The 24,694-nt window shown below is 40.2% G+C and overlaps 1 protein-coding gene across 1 annotated transcript in view; it reads right to left on the bottom strand.

The window, feature by feature from the left end:
* AGXT (alanine--glyoxylate and serine--pyruvate aminotransferase) overlaps nucleotides 1–24,694 on the bottom strand; it is a 292,507-nt gene that overhangs the window by 191,014 nt on the left and 76,799 nt on the right. Inside the window, exon 3 of the mRNA XM_044071050.1 lies at nucleotides 21,591–21,655. Within this exon, the coding sequence (XP_043926985.1) occupies nucleotides 21,591–21,655 (65 nt within the window). The remainder of the gene's footprint in view (nucleotides 1–21,590; nucleotides 21,656–24,694) is intronic.

Genomic DNA, 24,694 nt, shown 5'->3' with positions numbered 1-24,694 from the left:
TTTTTAACTAAAATATTAGCCCTGAAGCGCTCCATGCAGGCAGGTATAAACAGTAACAACTGTGTGCTACAGTTTGAAAGAAGATTTTTTTTTAATAAAACATGTTAAAGGAGGATTAGGGACAGGGTACAAAACTAGAACCTGAATGGCTAGGGCAGGAGGGATGGGTGTGTCTCATGCATCTGGCCACCTGGTAGGTGTGCCAGTAGAAGGAACATCCTTTTGTTTTGCTGGGGGGTGTAGATCTAACTGTAATAAGCTGATCACTTATGGTTTTTGCTCTTCACATGAAGAGCTGAGTGGGTTTGATGTTGGTTCATAGTACCAGGCCAGGGAGCTTATTGAACCATCTACACTTCCTGAGTGTTTCTAAAGAGACATACCAACTGGAGCATTACATTCAATGATCACATGTGGAATATAGGGTGACTAAAAACACTTTACAGCTTAAGGCTATCTCTTTGATGGTTAACTGGGAAATGAAAAAAAAAGATTTCCTTGTCTGTAACTGACAGCTGTTGATCAAAGGACAGTTCATTGTTGATGAAAGTGCATGGTTCTCTAAAGACTATATCAACCTAATGGGGGGGGGGGCTATATTTATGGGTAATCAGGGTGAATGACTTATTTCCCAAATGCTACTACATCACTTTTTTTGGAATAAGTGTAAGGCCATAATCATAACACCTGGTACTGACTCTCTCTGGTCCTTCTTGTAAAATATGACTTTGTGGGGGAATGAATGAAGGTAACCAGTGTACAGGCATCTGTTAACAAGGTCAACCACAAATCTTTGACATCTGCCACCACATCAGAGGAGTAGGTGTCAATGTGTAGGGGATCCAGTACAGAGCCCTGAGGTACTCTACTAATGATTAATCTATTAAAATAGAAGAGACCACCAACTCTGACTCTGTGAGTACAATCCACAAGTCAATTAGCAAGCTGTTGAGTAATTTAAAGATTAATTTTAATATTTATATTGGTAAAGTTATTAACAATGCCTGCATGGGGGAATGATACTGATTGTCTTAGCAAAGTTGAGGTAAGTGGCATTGTAGAATGACTCCACTTTCAATCAGTGACGTAAGTCACACCCTCAAAAAATCAATCATACTGAGTTAAGCAAGAGCTTTCCTTCACAAACTTGCACTGACTATGACTGAATGCTTGTAAGTCACCAGTTCTGTTTTTAATGAGACTGACTAAGATCTGCTCCATGATTTTGCAGGTAATACCAGTGAGACTAATGGAATGATAACTGCCAGCATCAGTTAACACTACCCTTATGGAGAGGCACCACAACTGCAGTTTTCAAGAACTCAGGCGTACACCTTGTGGAGAGGCTGATGTCAAAAAGCTTGAGAAGGGGTTGAGCAATAATTATCTTTGTGCTAATGAAGAACCAGTCTTACATATTGTCCACGCCCATGGAGTTGTTATTTTTAGTTTTTCTAATAGTGTCAGAATCTGGTCCATAGTGATAACGGGAGGACCGGTGTTAAAAGATTCAAGGGAGAGAACGAGAAGAAGGGCAAAGATTTGAGCTAAATTTAACAACTAGGACATTTGCTGTAGCTTTGATATCAAAATAGAATTGGAATTTAGTGTAGTATGACCTTTACTTCTAATATTTCTAATATTATACAGTTTTATCTTTCAAGAGGTTAGCGACCTTACATTTGTATTCTACTTTACTGTTACTAATGATGCATTTCAGATTCCTGCAAGGACCATATAATCATAAAGTTTATTTGAGAGTTCCTCCATAAGAGTTTACCCCTACATTTTCACCATGCTTATGCTTATATTTTTTCTCCTCTTGCTTCATTCTTTCTGACTACCTCAGTGTCTCCATCCATTGCCAGGTCTACCAGCCACTCCTTTTACCCACAGACTTTCTCTGTTTCAGGGCTGGGTCTGGCAAGGATGTTAAGGGTGTCCTGAGGGGGTCATTCTGTTCATTGCTTCTGCTAAGGGGCTTCCCATGTTATGAACTACCCTCCATCCCCCACCTTGCCAATCACTGTAGTGTCTGTTGGGGTGGGGGTGCAATGGGGACATGCTGACTTATTGCTCCCCCTCTACAGCAGCACATCATTCAAAATTCCCCACCTTATCCCCTCTTTGGGCCATGCCTCCCTGTCATGTCTCCAGTCTTCACCAGGTGTCATCATGTAGGGAATGTCCCTGAGACCACCCCTCTGAGATGGTAATGCTCATCACTCCCTGCCAGTCTGTCACTCACCAAATCATTTAATCAAACCTGGGTCAGCTGGGATGTAGTCAGAGTTTATCCTTCTATATGACTGACTTGGCTACATTTATGCCTAATGCATACTGGCTTTTATCTACACTGGTTGAGATGTATGTAAAATCATGGGTAAACCTGGTGATTTTAGAGATTAGGTGAGCCAAGGATGATACTTTTGAAAAGCTAGGATGAATGCCCATAGCCACGCAGTTACAAATAAAATGACTGACAAGCCATTGTCAGGACACTTCTCCCAGTCTGATTAATCTGTATCATATACGACAGTTATGGTTCTTACAGGACATTTCTGCACTCCTTTGAAAAGAAAAACAATGGAAATTAAGTTAATTAAATTGTTCCATGTGACAGTCAGTGGTTTGAACCTGGTTACTGGTTTTATGAGACACTATGATACCTAAATTTTCATTTTCAGTAGCTAACAGTGGACATAAATAAGGAATACTGAAGAACAACAAATGTGATTTTTCTTTCTTTTCTTTCCTTTCTCTTTTCTGGTAATGCACGATTTGTGATGAATTTTCTCCAAATCCAAATAGCTGACTATTTCAGAATATTAACAGTAACTGTTACTGGGGTCCATGTTTTAGCATCAGTGTTTTACTCATGACAACAGAGTAGTTATTTTCACCTAAAGCAATATTCTGGTCACAAGAGTTGCAACCATAAACGTAAGTGTAGGCAAGGCCTGAATGTTCAGAAAGTTTTAACAGTATAATAAAGAACTTTAGGTTAAAGTAACAACAGTCTCTCTCTCTCTCTTACTCCTTCTTCCTCTTCCTTTCAGCCTGTATAGCATATTAACTGCATACAACATTCATAGTCCCTGCCTTTCTCATTTGCGAACTAGATATCATTCTAATTAATTGTTTCTGTTAACCAAAACCTCTGCCTCACAAAGATTGCTCAGTTACACAGACTAACAACTTGCAAATTATAACTTCTTGGTTTCCTTTCCTGGATTTAACTAATCTCATTGCATATCTATTGTCTAGTAAAATGTCATTGCAATGTCTTTGAGTGTTATCTTCCCAGCTAAATGAACAGCAACTCTAACGTACCATGCCAAACTTTGATTTTTATAGCATGGCATGACCCCTGTCTTCTTCAGTTGCAGTCTCTCTCTCTCTCTCTCTCTCTCTCTCACACACACACACACACACACACACACACACACACACACACACACACACACACACACACACACACACACACACACACTGGTGTGTAGGAGGTATAGTCCGAGCTGCATTTTTTTCCAACACTAGCAAGTTTTTCTTAGCCATTTGGAAATCCATTATGTACTTCTCTGGATATTTAAGATTTGTATCTAACATCAGTAACTTACTAACTTCTGATGAGCATCTCATGCTAGCTGGAAAACTCTAGTAATTGCTAAACCTGTATTGGTTGAATAAAATGTATCAAATCATCATGTTTAGGTTCAAGTGTCTTTGAATTTTCTGTTAGTGGACCAAAATGGCATTTCTTTTTTTTTCTTCCCTCAAATATAAAGGATAATGAGGTTTCTTTGTTCTTCCCCTCCTGTATGCATGTAAAAAACTGTCCTGTTGGATTCTGTTCTCCATGTCTTTAATGATTTCTTGTAATTTTCTGGAGGCTACCAGCTATTCATCAGGTACATCTAAGCAAAATATGATCAACTGCATCTACATTGTCTAAATATTTCTCTTTTAAAACTCTAACAATATTACTAGCCAATAAAACCATACAGCCCTTTTGCTAATAAGTAATTCTTTAAATATTCAAATCAGGCAAGGATCTTTGAATACTGTCTTCTTGACACAGATGGATTTCAAACTCGGAATTGAAATCATTCTTACTTAGTTGGGAGTTAACAGCCTCTAGACCTAGAACATCATGTCTCTCAATGTGATGTCAGATTGCACAACTGAGAATTCTTAATTGATTTGTTGAAGAAATAAAGCTGTTGAGCTTCCACCCAGAAAAACATAAAATCTGAAAGTAATGCTACTCAATGCTAGAAGTCTAAACCTCAAAATGCACTCTCTCGAGGCACTCCTAAAAATGGAGAACATCGATATCTGTGCAGTAACTGAGACCTGGTTCAAGGCTCCAGAGAGCACCCCTGCAATACCAGGCTACAACTCTTACCACACTTTTCGGCCACCAAACTAAGACCGAAACACTAAAGGTGGAGGAGTGTCCATATTCACCAAGGATATTCACACCTCCAGGCTAGTTGCCCAACACAATGCATCTGAAATTCTCCAGGTACAACTAACACTAGGTAAGACTGCAATCCAAATTGTAGCTTGCTACAGATCCCCCACCACGCCCCAAGATTCTCATTACACCTTTCTAAACTTACTGGAAAATATTAAGATACAACCAAACACCCTAATACTGGATGATTTCAACTACCCTGCCATTAACTGGGAAAACTACTTTGGTACCAACACCTTTTCCCAATGGTTCTTGGAATTCATAAATTCCAACACCCTGGATCAACTAATCCATTGTCCCACCAGAGACTCCAATATCCTATGCCTGGTCATTACCAACATGGGCAATAGATGCTCCACACCAGTGGTCACCCCCTCATTGGTCAGGTCTGACCATAAGCAAATCACCCTTGACATCCACATCCCCCCCCCCCCAGTAAGGAACCCTCCATAAAAAACTTCTCCAAAGCCAACTTTATGCTACTCAAGTCAGAAGTGACAGACTTCATGGCACCCATGCAGACGGGGTCTGAAAGTTCGACTGTTGAATCCTACAGTAAGGCACTGTATGAGCACATCCACTCGTGTATGAATCATGCCATCCCAAATAGAACCAAGATGCTCTCCTCCAAAAAACGGAAGCCAATCTGGTGGTCCCCTGCCATAAACAAACTATACAACAGAAGAAAGAAACTGTTGCAGAAAAGAGGAAAATCCCAGGATGCAAAAAACTCCCTTACCAGCCTCAGTAAGAAACTGAGATCCCTCATAAAATCCTCAAAAGCTAGTTATGAAAATAAAATTGACAAGGATTCCAAAGACAGCCACAAGGCATTCTATAGTTATGTCAAGAATCTAAATGGCAATACTCAGATCTGCTCTGAGCTACAACAGAATGGCATTAAATATACTGATCCCAAGGATATTGCCAATATCCTGGCAGATCGATTTAGTGCCAACTTCACCCCCTTCTCACCCCCTAAAGGGCCCATCTCAATACCAAAAGATTGCCAAATTCCATTAGTCATGGCCACACAGGTAGAAACTGCACTCTCCAAAGCTAAGAATACAGCATCCATGGGACCAGATAACATCCCGGGCTGTGTACTACATGAACTACAAAATGAACTGGCACCTCACCTAAAGAACTGGCACCTCACCTAAGTGCCATGTTTAATCATAGCCTCACCTCAGGCTTCGTGCCCACTGAGTGGCGTACAGCTACAGTTAACCCACTCCACAAGGGGGCATCCATCTTGGATCCCAGGAACTACCATCCCATCAGTCTGACGAGCCTGATCTGCAAGGGTATGGAACGCATTATCATGGAACTTATAAATAAAGACATTAGCAACCTTCAAACACTGGACCCCACCCAGTTTGGGTTTGTGAAGGGCCGATCTTGTCTCCTGAACCTGATTGACTTCTTCTAATCAGTCTCCAGAGCTGTGGACAAGAATAAGGCAGTCCACATAGCCTATCTGGACCTCGCAAAGGCCTTCAACACCATCCCCCACACTGGAATCATAGATAAACTTACTAAGCTGGGCATAAATCCCTACATCACTTGATGGGTTGCTAACTGGCTTACTGACAGAACCCAGACTGTAAAAGTAGCCGACTCCAAATCCAGCTCCAGATAAGTGAAAAGTGGAGTACCTCAGTCTTCAGTCCTGGGACCGCTCTTGTTTGGCATCTACTTCTCTGAAGTACAGGCCAACACTAAGGGACTCTGGCTAACAAAGTTCACAGATGACTGCAAACTGGGAGTCATTATTGCATCCCCAAATGATGTGGATATTCTACAAAAGGGTCTTACAGAAACAGATGCTTAGTGCCAGAGCCATAGGCTCAAGCTAAATGCCAAGAAATGTATAGTTATCCCCTTTGGGAAAAACCATGTACTCATGAATTACCACATAGGTGGCAGTACACTAAACACCGAAAGTGTGATGAGAGACTTAGGGACACAGGTGGACAGTGGTCTCACCTTCGATAACCACATTGCCACAACAGTCAGGAAATCCTTCTATGTGGCACACCTCATCACTAAGGGCTTTTCATCCAGAAAAAAGGAGGTCACTGTCCCACTGTACTCATCCCTCATTAGACCCATTATAGAGTATAACGCCCCATTTGGTATGTACCTCACAATATATCTGCAACAGCTGGAAAGGCCGCAGAAATACCTCACTAAAAGAATAACAGGCCTAAAGCAGATGCCATATGCTGACCGTCTAAAAAAACTCCAGCTATACTCTGTGGTATATCGTCTACTCAGAGGCGATCTCTGCTTAACATACAAGGCCATATCAAGCCCAGAGCAGTTGGACATGCTCCACTTAAAGAAATCCCAATCCCACAGAGCCACACATTCTAGAGATCTAAACTTTGTCATCACAATGAACAAAACATGCTGGAGGGATAGGTTCCTGACCCAGAGACTCCCCATACTCTGGAATAGACTGCCCATACATGTCAAGCAGAGTGCCTCCTTGGCCCTCTTCAAAAGAAACCTTGATGATTGGATGGGAGATAGGAAATTCACCCCGGGGATCATGTCAGTCGCCCTGCTTGACAGGGGTCCAGGGAAGTAAATATTGTGGGAAGAAATATCCAGGGAATTGTTATGGCTAGGTTTGTATAGGCCCTAGGGCTGATAGCCTAGTACCAACCTATGAACTTATTAACCTATGACACTGTTATATGGACGTTCAATAATGCTATGACTGCATTTCTATCCTTCTGTGCCAAAACTGTATAAGTTCTAGTAAACTGAGTACTGATAATAGGCAGGCCATTCGTTTGGCATTGAGTCTGCCCATATTAGGAGTTTGTTGACACCATCCCTCTTGAATGTTACTGGACACAAAGAAACATATGAGAATTACAGACAATTAGACAATGGGCAAACTGTCCATCAATACCCTGATTGGAGAATGAGCATTCTCCAGCAGGGTATTAATGTACAAGTAATGCCATTGAGAAAAATGAGGCCACCACTTCATGGCTGCTTATCAAGCCACTGTGGAGCTCGGACTGAGGACACAGAATGGCTGCCATTATTTTACGCTTGCTAAGCAGCGTTTTTGCTGTTTAGCAAATGTAAAATATAAAAAAAGAAGATAAAAAGGTACTTGTGTGTTGTGTGTGTGTGTGTGTGTGTGTGTGTGTGTGTGTGTGTGTGTGTGTGTGTGTGTGTGTGTGTGTGTGTGTGTGTGTGTGTGTGTGCGTGTGTGCGTGTGTGTGTGTGCGTGAGCACGCGTGTGTGTGTGTCTGTATGCATGTGTGTGTTTATGTCTGTGTGTGAGTGCATGCATGCATGTCAGTGAGAATGAGTGAGTTGTTATTTTACACTCACTAAGCAGCCCTTTTGCTGTTTAGCGATTGTAAAATAAAAAGAGAAAAAAAAAGAAAACGCAGCATGTGTGTGAGAGTGCATGCATGTAGGTAAGTAAGAGAGAGTGATCGTGTGGATGTGTGCGTTTTTGTCTGCATGTGTGTGTGAATGGGTCCATGAAAGCAGAGAGACTGTGTGTGTGTGTGTGTGTGTGTGTGTGTGTGTGTGTGTGTGTGTGTGTGTGTGTATGTATGTAAGAGAGAGGGAAAGAGAGAGAGAGAGAGGGATGAAGAGAGTGAGAGAGAAAGTGAAAGTGATGTGTGAGTGAATGCATGTATGTAAGCAGAGGAGACTGCCTGTGAGAGAGATAAAGAGAGAATGAGAATGAATGTGTGTATGAAAGCAGCTGGAGACTGAGAGAGATTGAGAAAGAGCGTGAGACAGATCTTGTGTGAGTGAATGTGTGTATGAAAGCAGAAGAGACTCTGTGTGTATATGTATGTGTGTGAAAGCAGAAGAGACTGTGTAAGTGTTTTTGGGAGAGAGAATGAGCTGTATGTAAAATTGTTGTGTTTCACTTGCTTATTTTTTAAGCACTACATTGTTTTTTTATATATATTTGATGTAAAATGCTTCCTCCAACACCTTAACATATACTACAGCAAGTTTGAAACAGTAAGCGGAGGAACTATTTTACATTAAAAATATAGAAAAAAAATAATATAGTACTTAAAAAAATAAATAAGCAAGTAAAACGCAACAATTTTACAGTGAGACCATTGTCTAAGTGCAATAATGCCCTCCAGGGTGTGTGTTAATGTGTAATTAACTCCCTTCCACAGTGTAGAGGTCCTCCACCTATGGCGTTGGTCCTCATAACACCCCTGGTCAGGCATTGATTACACATTAACACATACCCTGTCAGGCATTATTGTTTGCTTATAGGTACTGCTTATAAATGTAGAGCCTTCAAAACAGATCTAAATGTGGGAGGCTACGGTATAACTTCTAGAAGAACACAGGTGTCAAGGTGACATTAATCTCCTGCAACAACTTCATCCCATCTCATTTCGTGATTCTAAACACTTTTGTTTATTTATCAACCAAGACTCATATTCTATATGTCCCAGTTAATTCTTTAGGTATTGGAGTTACTATGTCTTTGCTTGGTGATGCCCATGCTACAGACTGGCTTAGCACAGCATTTATAGTTTACTTTATTTTTCTGTCTGACCAGACCCTTCTTGTCACAAACTCTTAGACCTTGGTGAAACATGAGGGTTATTACTCCTCAAGTTATACTTGTTATCAGCCTCAGTAGGCCCTTTCACTTTAGGGTTATCTTGGCATCAGATATAGGAACAGTTCTAAGGCTTTTAAAGGTTGATATTGCTCCGTGTTTTTACTCATTCTTGCAGAAACTATTAAAATCACTTTCGATAGTGCTCATTGACTTAACTACCTACCCATTAAAGAAAAATAAAACATATCAATAGAAAAGACTTAGACAGCACCTCTTTAATCAAAAAAGAGAATGCTACCTCTTTGCTCAATGATTCTTCAGCAGTAAGGATATTTGATTATTCTACAGTTTATGACTATTTAAGATATCATTGCTGAAAGTCTTCTTTTGACCTTTTTGGTTGTCTCCTGTCTCACTGCTAGTTACTGGATACTTTACAAGTACTTCTAGTCTCTTAGACTATTATGCCAACCCTTTAGAAAATGAGCATATTAAATCTAGTCAACAGGAGCATATAAACTTACAAAATTTAAAAAAAAAAATATATATATGTATATATATATATTATTCCATGTCGCTGGTATCCTCAGGTTCTAAAGCCACTTGTGTCAAATCAGGCCAAGGAACATGCTTTCATTTAACTAATCCCATAACAATGTGTGGTCAGAGCAACTTATAATATGCAAACTACAAGCTGGATAGGTAGACTGAGACCAAAGTCCCTATAAAATAGACAGGGTTAGGCTGGTACCAGAGTAAGTGGAATAGGAAGAGACGATGTAAGGAGATTATAACAGTAGGAAACCCAATCAGGTAAGGAAAAAGGAGAATAATGTATCGCCATGCCAGTAGCCTGTGAAATAAGAAACATCTGTGACAACAGACACTGACACAAGACATCTTATTATGTCATAAGACAGTGTGTGCTGATCCTCACAACTGGATGTCTTTCCTAATCACTCCAATAAGTGGGGTAAAATTAAGCATTATGTTTTTGTTTTAAGTGTTTATTCAAGGCAAGTTTAACAACTTTGGTGTGTGACAATATTTTCTGCGGATTGAAGGCACTTGAAACAGAAGTTGTGAAGATGTGAATTTTAAGGACGAAATGGCTAGTGAGGTTGATGGAAAAGTTGTGACCCAACCTAGTGAGCATTAATACACTGGAAAGATGATCTGACCAGGTTAAAGAAGTGGGTGCTGTGTTAGGAAGAACTAAGCATTATTACAAGGGCTTGACAGGACTATTGCCTGGTTATCTGAGACAATTAGAAGAAAGTAAAGTGGATGACTGTGAAACTTTACACAAACACGCTGTCTCAATTATGCTGCTTATATGAAGAACTGAAGAGGTGAAACAGAATATATCTAAAACTAGTGGGGAGCCGGTTTATGTAGTACAACAACTGGTGTCAGTAGAGGATAAGGCTCAGAAAAGGAATCTTGATGTGGTGGTGCACTTGAAGAAATTTCTTATTACTAAGTTCAACTGGTTTTGAGACAAAGTCTTTGGTAAACAGAAATAATGTGGTTGCCATTAACATTGTCTGGAAGGAAAGCTGGTAAACCAGTAACTATTTTAGTTCAATTTATGACCCAGCATTAAGAAGAAAAAAGTTTTATGGCAGTTATGGCAGCAAGAGAAATTGTTTATTGTAGTTGTTCAATCTGTATGTGTGGATTATATTTATGCAAAAGTTATGCTAAAGCAAAAATTCAATTCAAAGAGGTAATTAAAGTGTTGTAAGAGATGAATACAAAATATCAGCTTTTCTGACAAAAAATAGTATTTTTATTTAAGAGATGGTTAATATTTATCTGTTCAAAGAAGGGAATGAAAAATAAAAAGAATTACTCATGCAGTGGAATAATGGAACGAATGAGGTGAAGCATCTGAATTACTCAGGACTTTTCAAATTCTGTGGTATTAGAGAAGGGATAGGAGAAACAATACAAACATGGTGAGGCTAGAAGTGTTTCTGTGCACCATGGAGGATGCTCATTTGTTTGAGGAGCTGAATTCTAATATATAATTTAAATATAACTGCTGGGTAAAATTGATCTGTCTATACATTACATCCATATGATTTTTTTGATAAATAGGAATACAAAATTTAGAACGTTTTAGTTATTTCATTGTGACACTTACATTATTGTAACCTGGCAGTTATTTTTGATTACTATTTAAAATATTATTATATCTGTCGAGAGTGAAGAGGATAGCAACTTGTTATATCCAGAGACAGTTTGCTAGGGTAAGTCATACTGAGCTTTGTTTTATTTATATATTGTTTAACTTTCTATAAGTGGCAAAGTCATGCATTCATTTTCATTTGTTTGAGTTGTAATTAAATATTATTTTGAAAACATTTACATTTTACTGTTATTTCTTTTTGTGTAATAAAGTATACCAGGAACATCATTTTCTGTTAGTTTAGGTACTTATTTATCAATAAGTGCAAGATCATGACTTCCTTTCTGAGAAGAAATTGAGGACATAAAGGTTCATGGTTACAGCAATGACATTGTTAATCATTATGAGCAGAATTTTATCTTCAGAGTTGTTGCTTTTCTTGCAAGTATTTTTATCTTTATTGGCAGGACATCAAATTCTTCTGTTAAATATCATATTACTTGTGCATAAGTCAGCCGTCTTTAATATTTGACATACAGTAGCTATCTCAAGTTAGATGTGCTTGTACTGTAACTGGTTTATCAAAAATGGCTGTTCTTTGAGATTGCTGTAAAAGTAAAAAATATTTGTCTTCATCTGACATGCACAGTGATACTAGAGCCTATTTAATATGATGGGAATTTTGAAATTATAAAGGGGACAAACCTCCCAGGAGCAGCCAGACTATTTTAATTCCAAGTCATTTATTTTTCAAAAAATAGAATTTCAGGGAAATGGTTTGATATAATGACTTTTGGTAAATCCCACTTAAATGAATTGTGTTATGTGTCACAACAGTTATTTCTCTATGTTTTTCTAAACATCTTTCTCTCTGATTCCAAAACTGACACATGCTTACTTGATTAACTAAAAAAAATACCGTATAGTTAACATTTTATTTAAAGTATATATATATATATATATATATATATATATATATATATATATATATATATATATATATATATATATATATATATATAGGTCACCTTCAGATGCCCGACAACGCGTTTACCGACACGGAATCGACGGACGAAAACACCGACAACGCAGATGACCGACAAGGTGAGAACCCGACGGACTTGGTAAGTGTGCGATAGAGTGAGGGATTTAGTGTTAGGGAGCGGACAGGTAAGTGTGCGATAGTGAGGGACTGTGGGTTTAGGGGTGGGTTAAGTGAGTTAGGGTTAGGGTGCAGGTAGGGTGAGTGTGCGGTACTGTCGGACCTTGGGGTTAGGGGTGGGTAAGTGAGTTAGGGTTAGGGTGCAGGTAGGGTGAGTGTGCGGTAGTGTCGGACCTTGGGGTTAGGGGTGGGTAAGTGAGTTAGGGTTAGGGTGCAGGTAGGGTAAGTGTGCGGTAGTGTCGGACCTTAGGGTTAGAGTTTGGGTTAGGGATAGTGGATATGTTATGTAGTGTACTGTGTTGTTTACGTGTAGTGTGTTGGTGTAATGGTTTTCGGTGTTTTGTGTTGTCGGTATTTTTTGTTGTCGGTCTTTTGGTGTCGGTGATTTGTGTGTCGGCGAAACGCGATTTCGGGCATCTGAAGGTGATCCATATATATATATATATATATATATATATATATATATATATATATATATATTTGTCAACAAAGTGAAGATGAAAGTTATATCATTATTTATATTAAGATGCATGTACACAACCACTTGCTTGAAGGCCAAGTATGCAACTGTGGAACACTTAGCTGCAATGCATGCCTATTGAACAGGGTGGTTATGGGAAAAGCACCAGTTCCACATGTTGCAGCAGTTCACAGTTGATTATATAAAATAAAGAAAGATGGCCCCTGCACAGGGAGTGTGCAGGGCTTTGTCCCTCACAAAAACAACTAGCATTTCATAGGCATAGCTCTAACATGTGGGTGTAGGAGGGCTTTGAACCCTCCAAAAACAATTTTAATTTTATTACAGTGTAAAGATGGCACTCCCTCCATACCTGGGTTTTGCACCCAGAATTCATTCAGGTCTTGTGGAACTTGCAGTGATGTTTCCAAGTTTGTCAAGGAACCCATCACCTCTGGAAAGTGACTCACAAACTGAACTCATCCATCTCCAACTTCCCCTGAATAAGACAGACTATCAACATATAGCCTACTACAGGACATCCTGCATGTCCTCTGATGACCATGTAAGATTCCTAAATGTATGTGAGAAACTCCCTATTGCCAAATAGGCTTTTATAATGGGAGATTCCAGCTATGCCTCAATAAACTGGAGCACCTGTTCCTCTAAAGTTTAGTACTCCCAGAGATTCTTAGACCTAATAAATAAAAATTCTCTGGAACAGATAGTTAACAAACCAATTAGGGGGCATACTATTCTTAATCTGATTATAACTAGTATAGTTATTGCATACACCACTCCTCTAGTTTCTCCATCCCTGGTAAAGTCTAAGCATAAACTTGTAACCTTGTCTTTCAAAATCTCTAAAACTCCTGTAGTCAGTAAGCATCCTCAAACTCTATGATGACCTATCCAAACATACTTCTAATATCAACAGACCCAACACTCACACAGCTGTTATTTTTAAGAAGGATTGCCATTTCCATGTGTCTAGACCTGGATGTATTACTAGAGCCAAATATAATGGGATCTAAAATTTGTCATATTAAAGACTGTGTCAGAAATATCAGCAAGAAACTAGAAGTTACTATGAGGGCTATTAAGGCAAATCATGCTTCTAAAGTAAAAATAAGTGTACGTCCTTCTTAATATCTAATCAGTAACTAAGACATAATACACAGGACTGTTCTGAACTTAAACAACATGGCACCACTCACTAAGACACAGTAGGCATATCAAGTATACTAGCAAACAAAATGAAGCAAAGTGTACTTCTGAAACAACTGCCTTAATTTCCTAAGTTCCAACATCCCTTATACCTAATAATATCAAAAATAGGCACATACTAGAGGTGTTCTCTAAGAACAAAATGTTGTTCCTATGGGACCTGATAATTTACCTGGATACCTAATAAATAATGTCAAATGTGCCTTTGTGGAATCCCTCCTTAAACTGTTTAACCTGAGTTTAACTACAAGATTTGTTCCTGAAGTATGGAGAGCTTCAGTGGAGTTGCCCTTACACAATTCTTCTATTTAACACAACTAATATATATAAAAACATATCATGCTGGTCAATCAAAGTTATCATTCCTCTACATTCAGTACTAATTACACTAATTATAGAGTACAATGCCATTTGGAGGATATCATTTTGAGATATATTAAGGAACAGGAAAGCACCAATGGTTTCCTAACTAAGATGATTATTGGCTTAAATTCCCTGAGCTACCAGGAGAAAATGGAAATGCTATCCCTTTACACAATTTTTACAGGATTTTGCATGCATCTGAATGCCTTGTGCTCTTTCCCATTATGGACCCCGTCCTCATTCAGCTCTTGTATTTTCAAAAATCAGATAGTTTCACTAATACCAGAAATAGAGACTTAAATATTCATAAGCACATAAATAAAACACATTGGAGAGTCACCGTTATTACCCACTGCCTGTTTGCAACAGAAATCCCTTCCAAGCTAAACAAACTGACACCATAGTATCCTTCAAAATTATACCTGAGTGACCAGATGGGCAACCATAAATTTACTCTGGGACTGCCATGCTTTGATCTTATTGAGAAGGGAGGTACAAAAGGAGGGTGACTGTTAGCAAGGCATAACTGATCATGTAACCCAATTGCCTTGTATTTCCTATGATCTCATGAATAACTGCCACACAGCGAATAATGTTGCATGTTGCACATCACCAGTCTGCATAGCAACTCTGTCACATGAGAAACCTTTCTGTTTAAGATCAGTTAGTAAGTTATGATGAAAGGTTTGCTAATTCAATGGTGCAAGGGTACAACATCTCATCATGGCATCAGTGATATCCAATGGTGCAAGGGTACAACATCTCACCATGGTATCAGTGATGTCCAGTGATGCAAGGGTACAACATCTCACCATGGTATCAGTGATGTCCAATGGTGCAAGGGTACAACATCTCACCATAGCATCAGTGATGTCCAATGGTGCAAGGGTACAACATCTCATCATGGCATCAGTGATATCCAATGGTACAAGGGTACAACATCTCACCATGGTATCAGTGATGTCCAATGGTGCAAGGGTACAACATCTCACCATGGCATCAGTGATGTCCAATGATGCAAGGGTACAACATCTCACCATGGTATCAGTGATGTCCAGTGGTGCAAGGGTACAACATCTCACCATGGCATCATTGATGTCCAATGGTGCAAGGGTACATCTCACCATGGCATCAGTGATGTCCAATGGTGCAAGGGTACAACATCTCACCATAGCATCAGTGATGTCCAGTGGTGCAAGGGTACATCTCACCATGGCATCAGTGATGTCCAATGGTGCAAGGGTACAACATCTCACCATGGTATCAGTGATGTCCAGTGGTGCAAGGGTACAACATCTCACCATGGCATCATTGATGTCCAATGGTGCAAGGGTACAACATCTCACCATGGCATCAGTGATCTCAAATGGTACAAGGGTACAACATCTCACCATGGCATCAGTGATGTCCAGTAGTGCAAGGGTACAACATTTCACCATGGCATCAGTGATCTCAAATGGTGCAAGGGTACAACATCTCACCATGGCATCAGTGATGTCCAATGGTGCAAGGGTACAACATCTTACCAAGACATCAGTGATGCCCAATGGTGCAAGGGTACAACATCTCACCATGGCATCAGTGATGTCCAGTCGTGCAAGGGTACAACATCTCACCATGACATCAGTGATGTTGGCTTGATTAGTGGTTCAGATGTTTTGAAAGTACTGAAACTTGAGGAGAGGTCTTAGATAAAACAAAAGCTGTGTTTTTACACTGAATTTTGTTATCTGTTTCTAATACAAAACAAAACATGAATGTAATACACAGCAATCCATATAACATTTCACATTAACCCTACCTCCCACGTATCTAACTGCAAACAATAACTTATTGAGCACATCAGTACCTATACAATTCTGCCAAAATAAATACAGGAAACATTTACAGAATATTGCCTAGTAATCTAAAAGCTCTTAACAATTTTAACCATCTCTCTGGAATAGCTGCAAAAATTCTGAAGCTGTATGAAACAATAACCCTCTTTTGGCTAATTTAAATAAAATCAAATCAACAGGGATATAAGGGGATCCCACACCTTTCTTCCATTCAGATGACAGTAGGAGTTTATTAGCTCTCCCTATACCTAACCCAAAACACAGATGGCAATTTACCACTTATCTTATTTTCTTCTCTACAACCTATTATCCCAAACTTCCAATATTTGGTGAAATACAGCTATATACGTCATCATCATCATCATCAACCCCCACTTTTCCAATGTTCTACATGGGGTTGAGGTATCGTGTTAACTGTTCTGATCTCTATTGTTTCAATACCACACTCCTACTTTCTTCGACACTCATGCCTGACTGTCGCTGATCTTCTCTCACACAATCCATCCACCTTTTTGCTGGATGCCCTCATTTCCTCATATGTTCTTCCTGTCTGTCCTAAATCTTCTTCACCATATTCTCTTCAGCTTTTCTGCACATGTGCCCAATCCACCATCTGTTCTCTCTGATCTTTTCTGCAACTGGAGCTACTTTGGCTTCTGCCATGTCTTCAGTTCTTTATCTGTCCCACAGCTTAATACCTTACTCAACAATTCCTTGAAGTTTCTAGAATATATTTTCGCCCTAACACAGTCCCAAATATTTGCAACCCCCGCAAAGCATATTCAGCTGCACATTTCCAACATCTTATTGAAGACAAGCATGTTTAGGTGGGGATCAGCTGCACATTGAAAAGCTAAAAAAAAAAAAAGTTGATGTATCTGCAGAGAGAAAGCACTGATTTCTGTAGATGAAGGTAATCAGATGGCTTTTAGCTGGAGCTGAAGACAGAGATAACTACATGCAGTGCATTCCTTCATTATGCACAAAACATAAACATTCTGAAATAATGGAGGTAAAACTACAGAAATATTAAGATCTTCACTTGGCACTGCGATTTACAATGATTTGATTCAAGCTTGAGCTGCATGTTATGAATTTGCTGCAGAACCATGAAGTATGCTTCTTTATAGGATAATGGGATCATAGGAGGTTACTAGGCTAATGGCCCTGGGGCCCTTACAAACCTAGCTAAGAGTTTATCCCCAAAAAGAAACCTCAGTCTGCACCTTTCACCCCTGTCAATGAGGGACACAGGCGGAACCCCTGGGACAAATTTGTGGTTTCCCATCCACTCATCAAGGTTGCGTTTGAAGAGGGTCAGCAAGGTGGTCTGTTTGACGTGTATTGGAAGTCTATTCCAGAGATGGGGCAGCCTCTGGGAGACAAACCTGTCTCTCCAGCAGGTTTTGTTGATGTTGCATATTAGATTCAGGCTTTTTGAGTGGGTAATGCATGAGGAGTTAGATTTATGGATATGGAGCATCTCTAGCAGGGAAGGGTCTGAGTTTGCCTTGTAGGCGAGACACAGATCACCTCTGAACAATCTGTATGATACCAAGTAGAGTGATAGTGATTTGAGCCTGTCCGCATAGGATAGGTGTTGGAGGACATGGATTCTCTTTGTGAGGTATTTCTGTGGCCTTTCCAGTTGGTGCAGATGTTTGGAGAGGTACATACCAAATGGGGCATTACACTCAGTTATCAGTCTAATGAGGGAGGAGTATACAGAGGTAATAACCTCGTTATTTATTTATTTATTTAACATTTGTTAACTGAGAAAGTCTGACTTGGAACGAGCCAATTTTTAGTGGAGGCCCAGGGCGAAATACTCTATATGCATATAACATGGGAGGAAACCAGACCACCCAGAAGAAACCCACACAAATGCAGGAAGGACATCCAGACTCCACACAGAAGGCACCCGGCTGAGAATGGAACCGGAGAACCTCTTGCTGTGAGGTGACAATGCTACTGCTGCATTGCTGTGCCATCTAGTTTTTCTGGATGCAATCCCTTTACTTATGAGATGAACCAAGTAAAAGGCTTTTCTGACCACTGCTGCTACATGATGATCAAATGTGAGATTGTTATCAACCTGAGTACCAGGTCTCTCCTCAGAGGTTGTGTGCTTAAGGGGTTGATTGTGGTAATCAGTAGGGGCTGTGTTTTTGCCAAATGGTATGATGATACATTTGTTTTTGCATTAACTTGAGGCCATGACTTTGGCACCAGTCATTAGTTGTTGTGAGACCCTCTTGCATTATGTTAACATCATTTGGACAGTATATAACAGCACCCAACTTACAGTCATCCACAAACTTGGTCAGCCACAGGCCTTTTTTCTTTGCCTGGACCTCTGAGAACTAGATGACAAACAGTAGGGGTCCCAGGACAGATCCCTGGGTAACTCCACTAGTGACACATCTGCTATTGGAGGTGGAGGTGCCTATTTTGACCTTGAGGGTCCTGTCAGTGAGCCATATGTATTTGCACCAAGTTATATTAGCTTCTCGATGATGCCTGAGTGGGGGATTGTGTCAAAGGCCTTAGCCAAGTCAAGGTAAGCTGTATGTGTTGACTTACCTTCATCCAGGGCATTGGTAACAGTCTCAAAGAAGTCAACCTGGTTCAACAGACAAGATCTTCCCTTCACTAATCCAAACTGGGTGGGGTCAAGTGCTTGGGGATTGCTTATGTCCTTGTTTATGAGATCCATAATAACATGCTCCATAGCTTTACAGATCAGACTTGTCAAGCTAATGGGGCAATAGATTCCAGGGTCAGTAGTGGCAACACCTTTGTGCAAGGGGATGACAATGGTGGTTCTTCACTCTGCTAGAATGAAGCCAGTACTTAGAATGTGGTTGAACAGGGTGCTCAATGGTGAAGACAGTTATTTCTGGAGATGGTGCAGAATACAGTCTGGGATACTATCAGGTCCCATGGAAGCTGTGTTCTTTGCCTTGGATAGGGCCTTTAACACTTGATCCATGGAGATATGAGGTGTGGGGCAGGTTGGCTAAGTGGACAGGATCAGTGTAAGTGATGCTGTTAGGTATTAATTTGGAACAAACCTGGGCTTTGCCGTGGAGATTTCTGACATAACTGAAGAAGGCTTTGTGGTTTCCCTTTGTTTGGAGGGTAGTTTCAATTCATAATTGAGTTTGGAGGTTTTCACTAGTGATCTAATTTGCTTGTTGAGGCTAAGGACAGAGTTTTTCCAATTTGGAATTTGTTTGTTTTTACCCTTGGACAACAGTTTCTTCCTTTTGCTGTAAAGCCTGTTTATAGAGAATGTCCACCAAACAGGTTTGTATTTCTTTGAGGAGCAGGTTTTAGTTCTGTTGGGTATGGCTGAGTCCATGCAGTTGTACAAGTGCTTGCTTACTGCATTACATACTGTTCAGCATAGTTAACTGCATGCTCTGAGGGGGTGGTGGTGTGAAGCTGCTGATATCCTCCCTTAGGAGGCTGTAGTCAGCTTTTGAGAAGTTTTTTAGTTTTATTATGGCTGGGGGGGTGTTGGATGGGATAAAAACTTTGAATGAGACAGTCCAATGATCTGATCTCACCAGGGAGTGGTGCAGCGGTCACCCATGTTGGTGAGAACCAAGTCCAGAATGTTATCTCCCCTTGTGGGGGATGAGACAAGCTGGTGTGGTGCGTTAGAATTGATGAAGTCAAAGACTCATTGAGTTAGTGCATTAGTGCAGGAATAGTTCAATCAGTTTATAGTGGAGTAGTTGAAGTCACCAAGGATCAGGGTGTTAGGGGGTACCTTGATGGAGTCAAGTAGATGCAGGTAAGAAGAGTGGGTACCCTGAGTCATGGAGGGGGGTTCTATAGCTGGCTGTAACTTGGATGGGAGTCTTGCCAACTGTCAGTTGCACCTGGAGTAGTTCCAGTGTGTCATGCTGGCAAACCAGTCTGGAGGTGAGCCTGTCCTTAATGAAGATGGAGACTCCACCACCCTTAGTCTTCCCGATCTCATTTTGGGATCAGAATGTGTGGAATGAGGTACAGCCTTGTAAGGCAGAGATGCTCTCCACAGCCCTGAACCAAGTTTCCCCTGACCGCACAGACATCAGCATCTTCCAATGCAAGGAGGGACTCCAGTGAGTGCATTTACAGGTTAAGGCTCCTAGCATTAAGCAACATGACCTTCAATTTGCTTTTTTTGCTTTTTGACATCTTTTATGTTGGAAGGGTTGTCTTTGGGACATTGCCTAAAAAAGGCACAATGGGGGAGGTGAGAGCCTTCGACAGGATCCGGAATCCCAGTGGTGACAGGTGGAGGCCATCTCTGGCAGAGCATCAAGGCCTGTCAACCATGTCATCACAGGCAGACAGATACTGGATCCCCTTGGAATGACACCAGAAACTAAGCCAATTGTTGAAGTCAATTATTTTTTGTTGGTATTGTGGTATCATTCTTGGTGAAGGTAGGATGCTGCTTAGGGCTAGGGTCATCCTTGCTTGGGACACATACTCTGAGAGCTCAATCATGTCTCTCTTCATATAGTGCAGAAAGGTATGTCTCAAGTCATTCACAACAACATGACCAATGACAGAGTCATACTTGTACTTGTTGTGAAGAGACTTAAGTGTGTGCATGAAGTGGTGGATTCTGGCACTAAACAGACAACTGACTGTGACCTGCTCCTTGTCGAGCCTGGTGAGGGGGACATCAGTGTGTCTCACAACTGAGTCAGCAATGACTAGTATGTTTGGTTTATTGCTATGCCTTATGGACTGTTTTTATGAGAAACTGGTGTGTTGTCTGCTGTGTGTGATGCGTTTGGTGTTGTGTGTGGAATGTTTGTGAGCGTGTTTTGGAGGTCTTTGCTGTTTAGGTAAGTTCTTATTGAGGACCTCTGTATAGGCGGGTGGGTGTTGTGCTTGGCTATGTGAGGTGGGTGGTGTGGTGTTTGTGCTGGCAATCTCTTCTTTGTCAGGAGTACTGACTGTGGCATGAGAGAACATGGATTCCAGGTTACTGATATAGATGCATTTCTCACAAGTAGATGAATTATGTGCTAGGAGAAGAGGCTTGTCAGTGAAAATGAGGCAGCTGCTATACTGTCTCAGTATGCCCATGTCACCAGGCTGGGAGGAGAAACTGATGCAAATTGTCCAGACATAGTGTTCTGAATGCTTGGGTGGACTTATGAAGAGAGGATTTTGATAAGGGTTTGTCCGCAAGACTGTAGACCACAAAAACTAGTAACTTGCCTGAAGCACAAGTGTTAAAACCAAAACTAAGATGGTTAGAACAATAGGTAGATATTTAAATAGTTGTGACTTACATTGAAAAGCAAACATTATATAACTCTTTGTTACATACCTTTTCCAGTTCTTTTAATGTGAAATGTTCCCCAGGTGGTTTGATTAACCTGTAAACCTGAGCACCTTAAAAAAAGAAAAAAAGACCAGTGAATCCTATATAATGCAGTGCCTTCTCAAGCAGCCTTTTCTGTTTTAGGATAATTCACTCAATCAGTGATGCATATTTCAGTGAAAATACCCCAACGAAACAAGTTTCACTGCACTAGCATAGTTTTCAATACACGCAATTCCCTAAAATATTTAAAATAATAGCATGTACAAAAATTGTATTAATATCAATTTATCATAGGAGAATCCATTCAAATATTCGGATAAACTGTAGAAAACAAAAGTTAGGTGTGGTGCTGTAACCCATACACACCCTATCAGAGAGAGGCACTAGAAATAATAAAGCTAAGACACCCCTATTCTGTCACCAGTTGTGTTGTAATTTAACACATGCAACACAATGACAACTCTCTCTCTCACCTTCCTACCATTGTGCTGTATCAGCACACCTGCGTACCACACAAAACACAAGGTTAATCCCAATGCGCTTCTCATCAAATATTGTATTACTTCCAACAACACAGCCATGTGCACTGCCAATTTCACCTCAAACTTCAGGAACTATGAATCAATAAAATGCAGTTTTAGCAAACTGAGTTTTCATCAGCTCTTGCTCACAAAGTGTAAAAGAGAATAAGTGATTTATTCTGCACATTTTCCCCATTTCCACTTAAGGAGATCATTGTCTTTTGAAGCAGTTCTATAAGTATTGTTTTGCTGAACACAGTCCTTACTTACCCTCACAGTCAGGACTCCCACTAGTTTGTCTATTACAATCAGGAACTACTTGTACTTGAGAGTGAAGCCAGGAGAAGTCATTGCCAGGTCCACTTGGTGCCATTAACAGATGTGTATCTCCCAAAAGAGCAGGAAATATTAAGAAGTATATTTTGGGAAGGTTCCCCTGGGAAGTTTAACACTAACTGCTGTGTTGTGCTAATGCTGCTATTACTACATCTGCTGTGTAGGTTTTAAATTATCCCCTTTAATGACAAGAACACACTGTATGATATTGTCACATACTTCAACCCCCCCCCCCCCCCCACACACACACAATTGCATATCTTTATTCCTGGTCTGCTTGCACTTTGCAGACTTTTAATGTACTCTTCTTCTATAGGCTTCTTCTATGGGCAGATATCTGAAGTGCAATGTGTAACTGCAGACAGACTTGCACAGTACAGATTTGTGTGGGCATGGCTAAGACAGAGCTCACACAATGATCTGAGTCTACCCAGGTCTTAGCTACTGTAATCCTTCCACATTAGAACCAGACAGTTGTTTTCTTCTTGAAAAATTATCTGGCTTAAGAGTTGTAAGCATGTAGAAATGCCGCAGAGTTGACATCTGTGCAGCAAAGAGAAGTCAGGCAAATGTTAGTGTTCTGATTTTATTCCTTGCTGTCTGCGGAGATGCACACTTCTTTTCTCTGTAAACATCTGTCAGACTTACTTCATAGAGTTTGTGTTTTCTAATACTTGCCCCAGAGCCACTATATGTATTTAAACATTTTTACATTTTACAAAATGAAATGCATGTTGTGCAGATTCTTATTGCTTGCTTAAATCTCTAGTGGTGAAACCCAGCAGGATCTTGTCACAAGATGTGTAGACCAACGTACCAAGATACCATAAAAAGGATGAGAATAAAGATGCCAAAAGAAATGCGGTGTGTGTGTGTGTGTGTGTGTGTGTGTGTGTGTGTGTGTGTGTGTGTGTGTGTGTGTGTGTGTATATATACACACACACACACACACACACACACACACACACACACACACACACACACACACACACACACACACACACGTATATATATATATATATATATATATATGATTCATGGAAACACGCAGTGGTATTGATAAAATGAAATACATAACCTAGTCCTGTCATGTTACAAAAAGACAGTTATTCTGTCTAGTTACCATTATCTTGCTACAATTATGGCTGTTCATGGGAATGTGCATGGAGATTACTCCTACACAATGGATTTCATTTATAAATGTTAGTTTTGCACAAATCACAACAAATATACACTTTGGTTGCTGCATAATACATGTTTCTCCAGTCCCCTCATCATACATGCACCCATACTCCCCCCTCTGTTGTTGCACATATGTTAATATATTGGCCCATCTGTACTATGCAGGCTCTTGGGCTTCATTTGTGGCCATATATCTGATAACCCTCAAACATGTTTCCAAATTGTGCATTCTCTCTCTCTCTCTCAGTCCATCCCCATCCGTGAGAGAGCTGTAACTTCTGTCCATTGAAATGTTTACATTTCAATAAGCAGACACATAGATAAACAAATCAATCTTTCCATTTGTAAAAACAATCAGTTGGATAGACAGTCCAGAAGACCATAATGGATGCACCCATTAGAAACCATCTAGCAGTTCAAGTAAGTTTGTAGACCGAAGAGTGATCTATTCTCCAATCTTGTCTTCACCAGCTATCTCTTTCTGCTTCTTAAATAGTAATGTCCTTGTTCCTAAGACATATTATGTGTATTTATTAAGAACAGTAGAGGTTTACAAGGGCAGCACAGTGGTGCAGTGGGCAGCATTGTCATCACTTGCCACACAGCAAAAGGTCCTCTTGTTCTTGGCTGGCATGCCTTCTGTGTGGAGTCCAAATGTCATCCTTATGTTCACATAGGTACTCCAGTCTTCTCCCACATTGCAATACATGTGGTAGGTAGACTGGCAACTTTTCAGTTGTCTGTAGGTGTGTGAGCATGCGCACGTGTATATGTGTGTGTGTGTGTGTGTGGTAGAGAAGAAATGCCTGAGAATCTACTTTCATTTCCCCCATTCAGAAAACTCCAGGGATGGTGATGGCTTATCATGTGGTCTCCATATGAGTTGGCCGTAACTTGTATGTGTGAGAGAGAGAGAAAGAGACAGGTTAATAGTTTAATACTAGGCAGTTGGTCTGGGAGGATCACATGTAGAATAGCCAAAGCTACATTTACTGCATGGGGATAGTTAACAGGTAATTCAAGCTTGTGAAATGAAGAATAGCCATGACACTTCAAAAATGTTTCAAC

This window comes from Protopterus annectens, chromosome 5.part0, assembly GCF_019279795.1.
Source record: "Protopterus annectens isolate FY-2018-M chromosome 5.part0, PAN1.0, whole genome shotgun sequence".
In the NCBI taxonomy this organism is placed as follows: domain Eukaryota; kingdom Metazoa; phylum Chordata; order Ceratodontiformes; family Protopteridae; genus Protopterus; species Protopterus annectens.
Note: the sequence above shows the minus strand (reverse complement) of the source record. Positions and strands in the feature narration are given on the sequence as shown.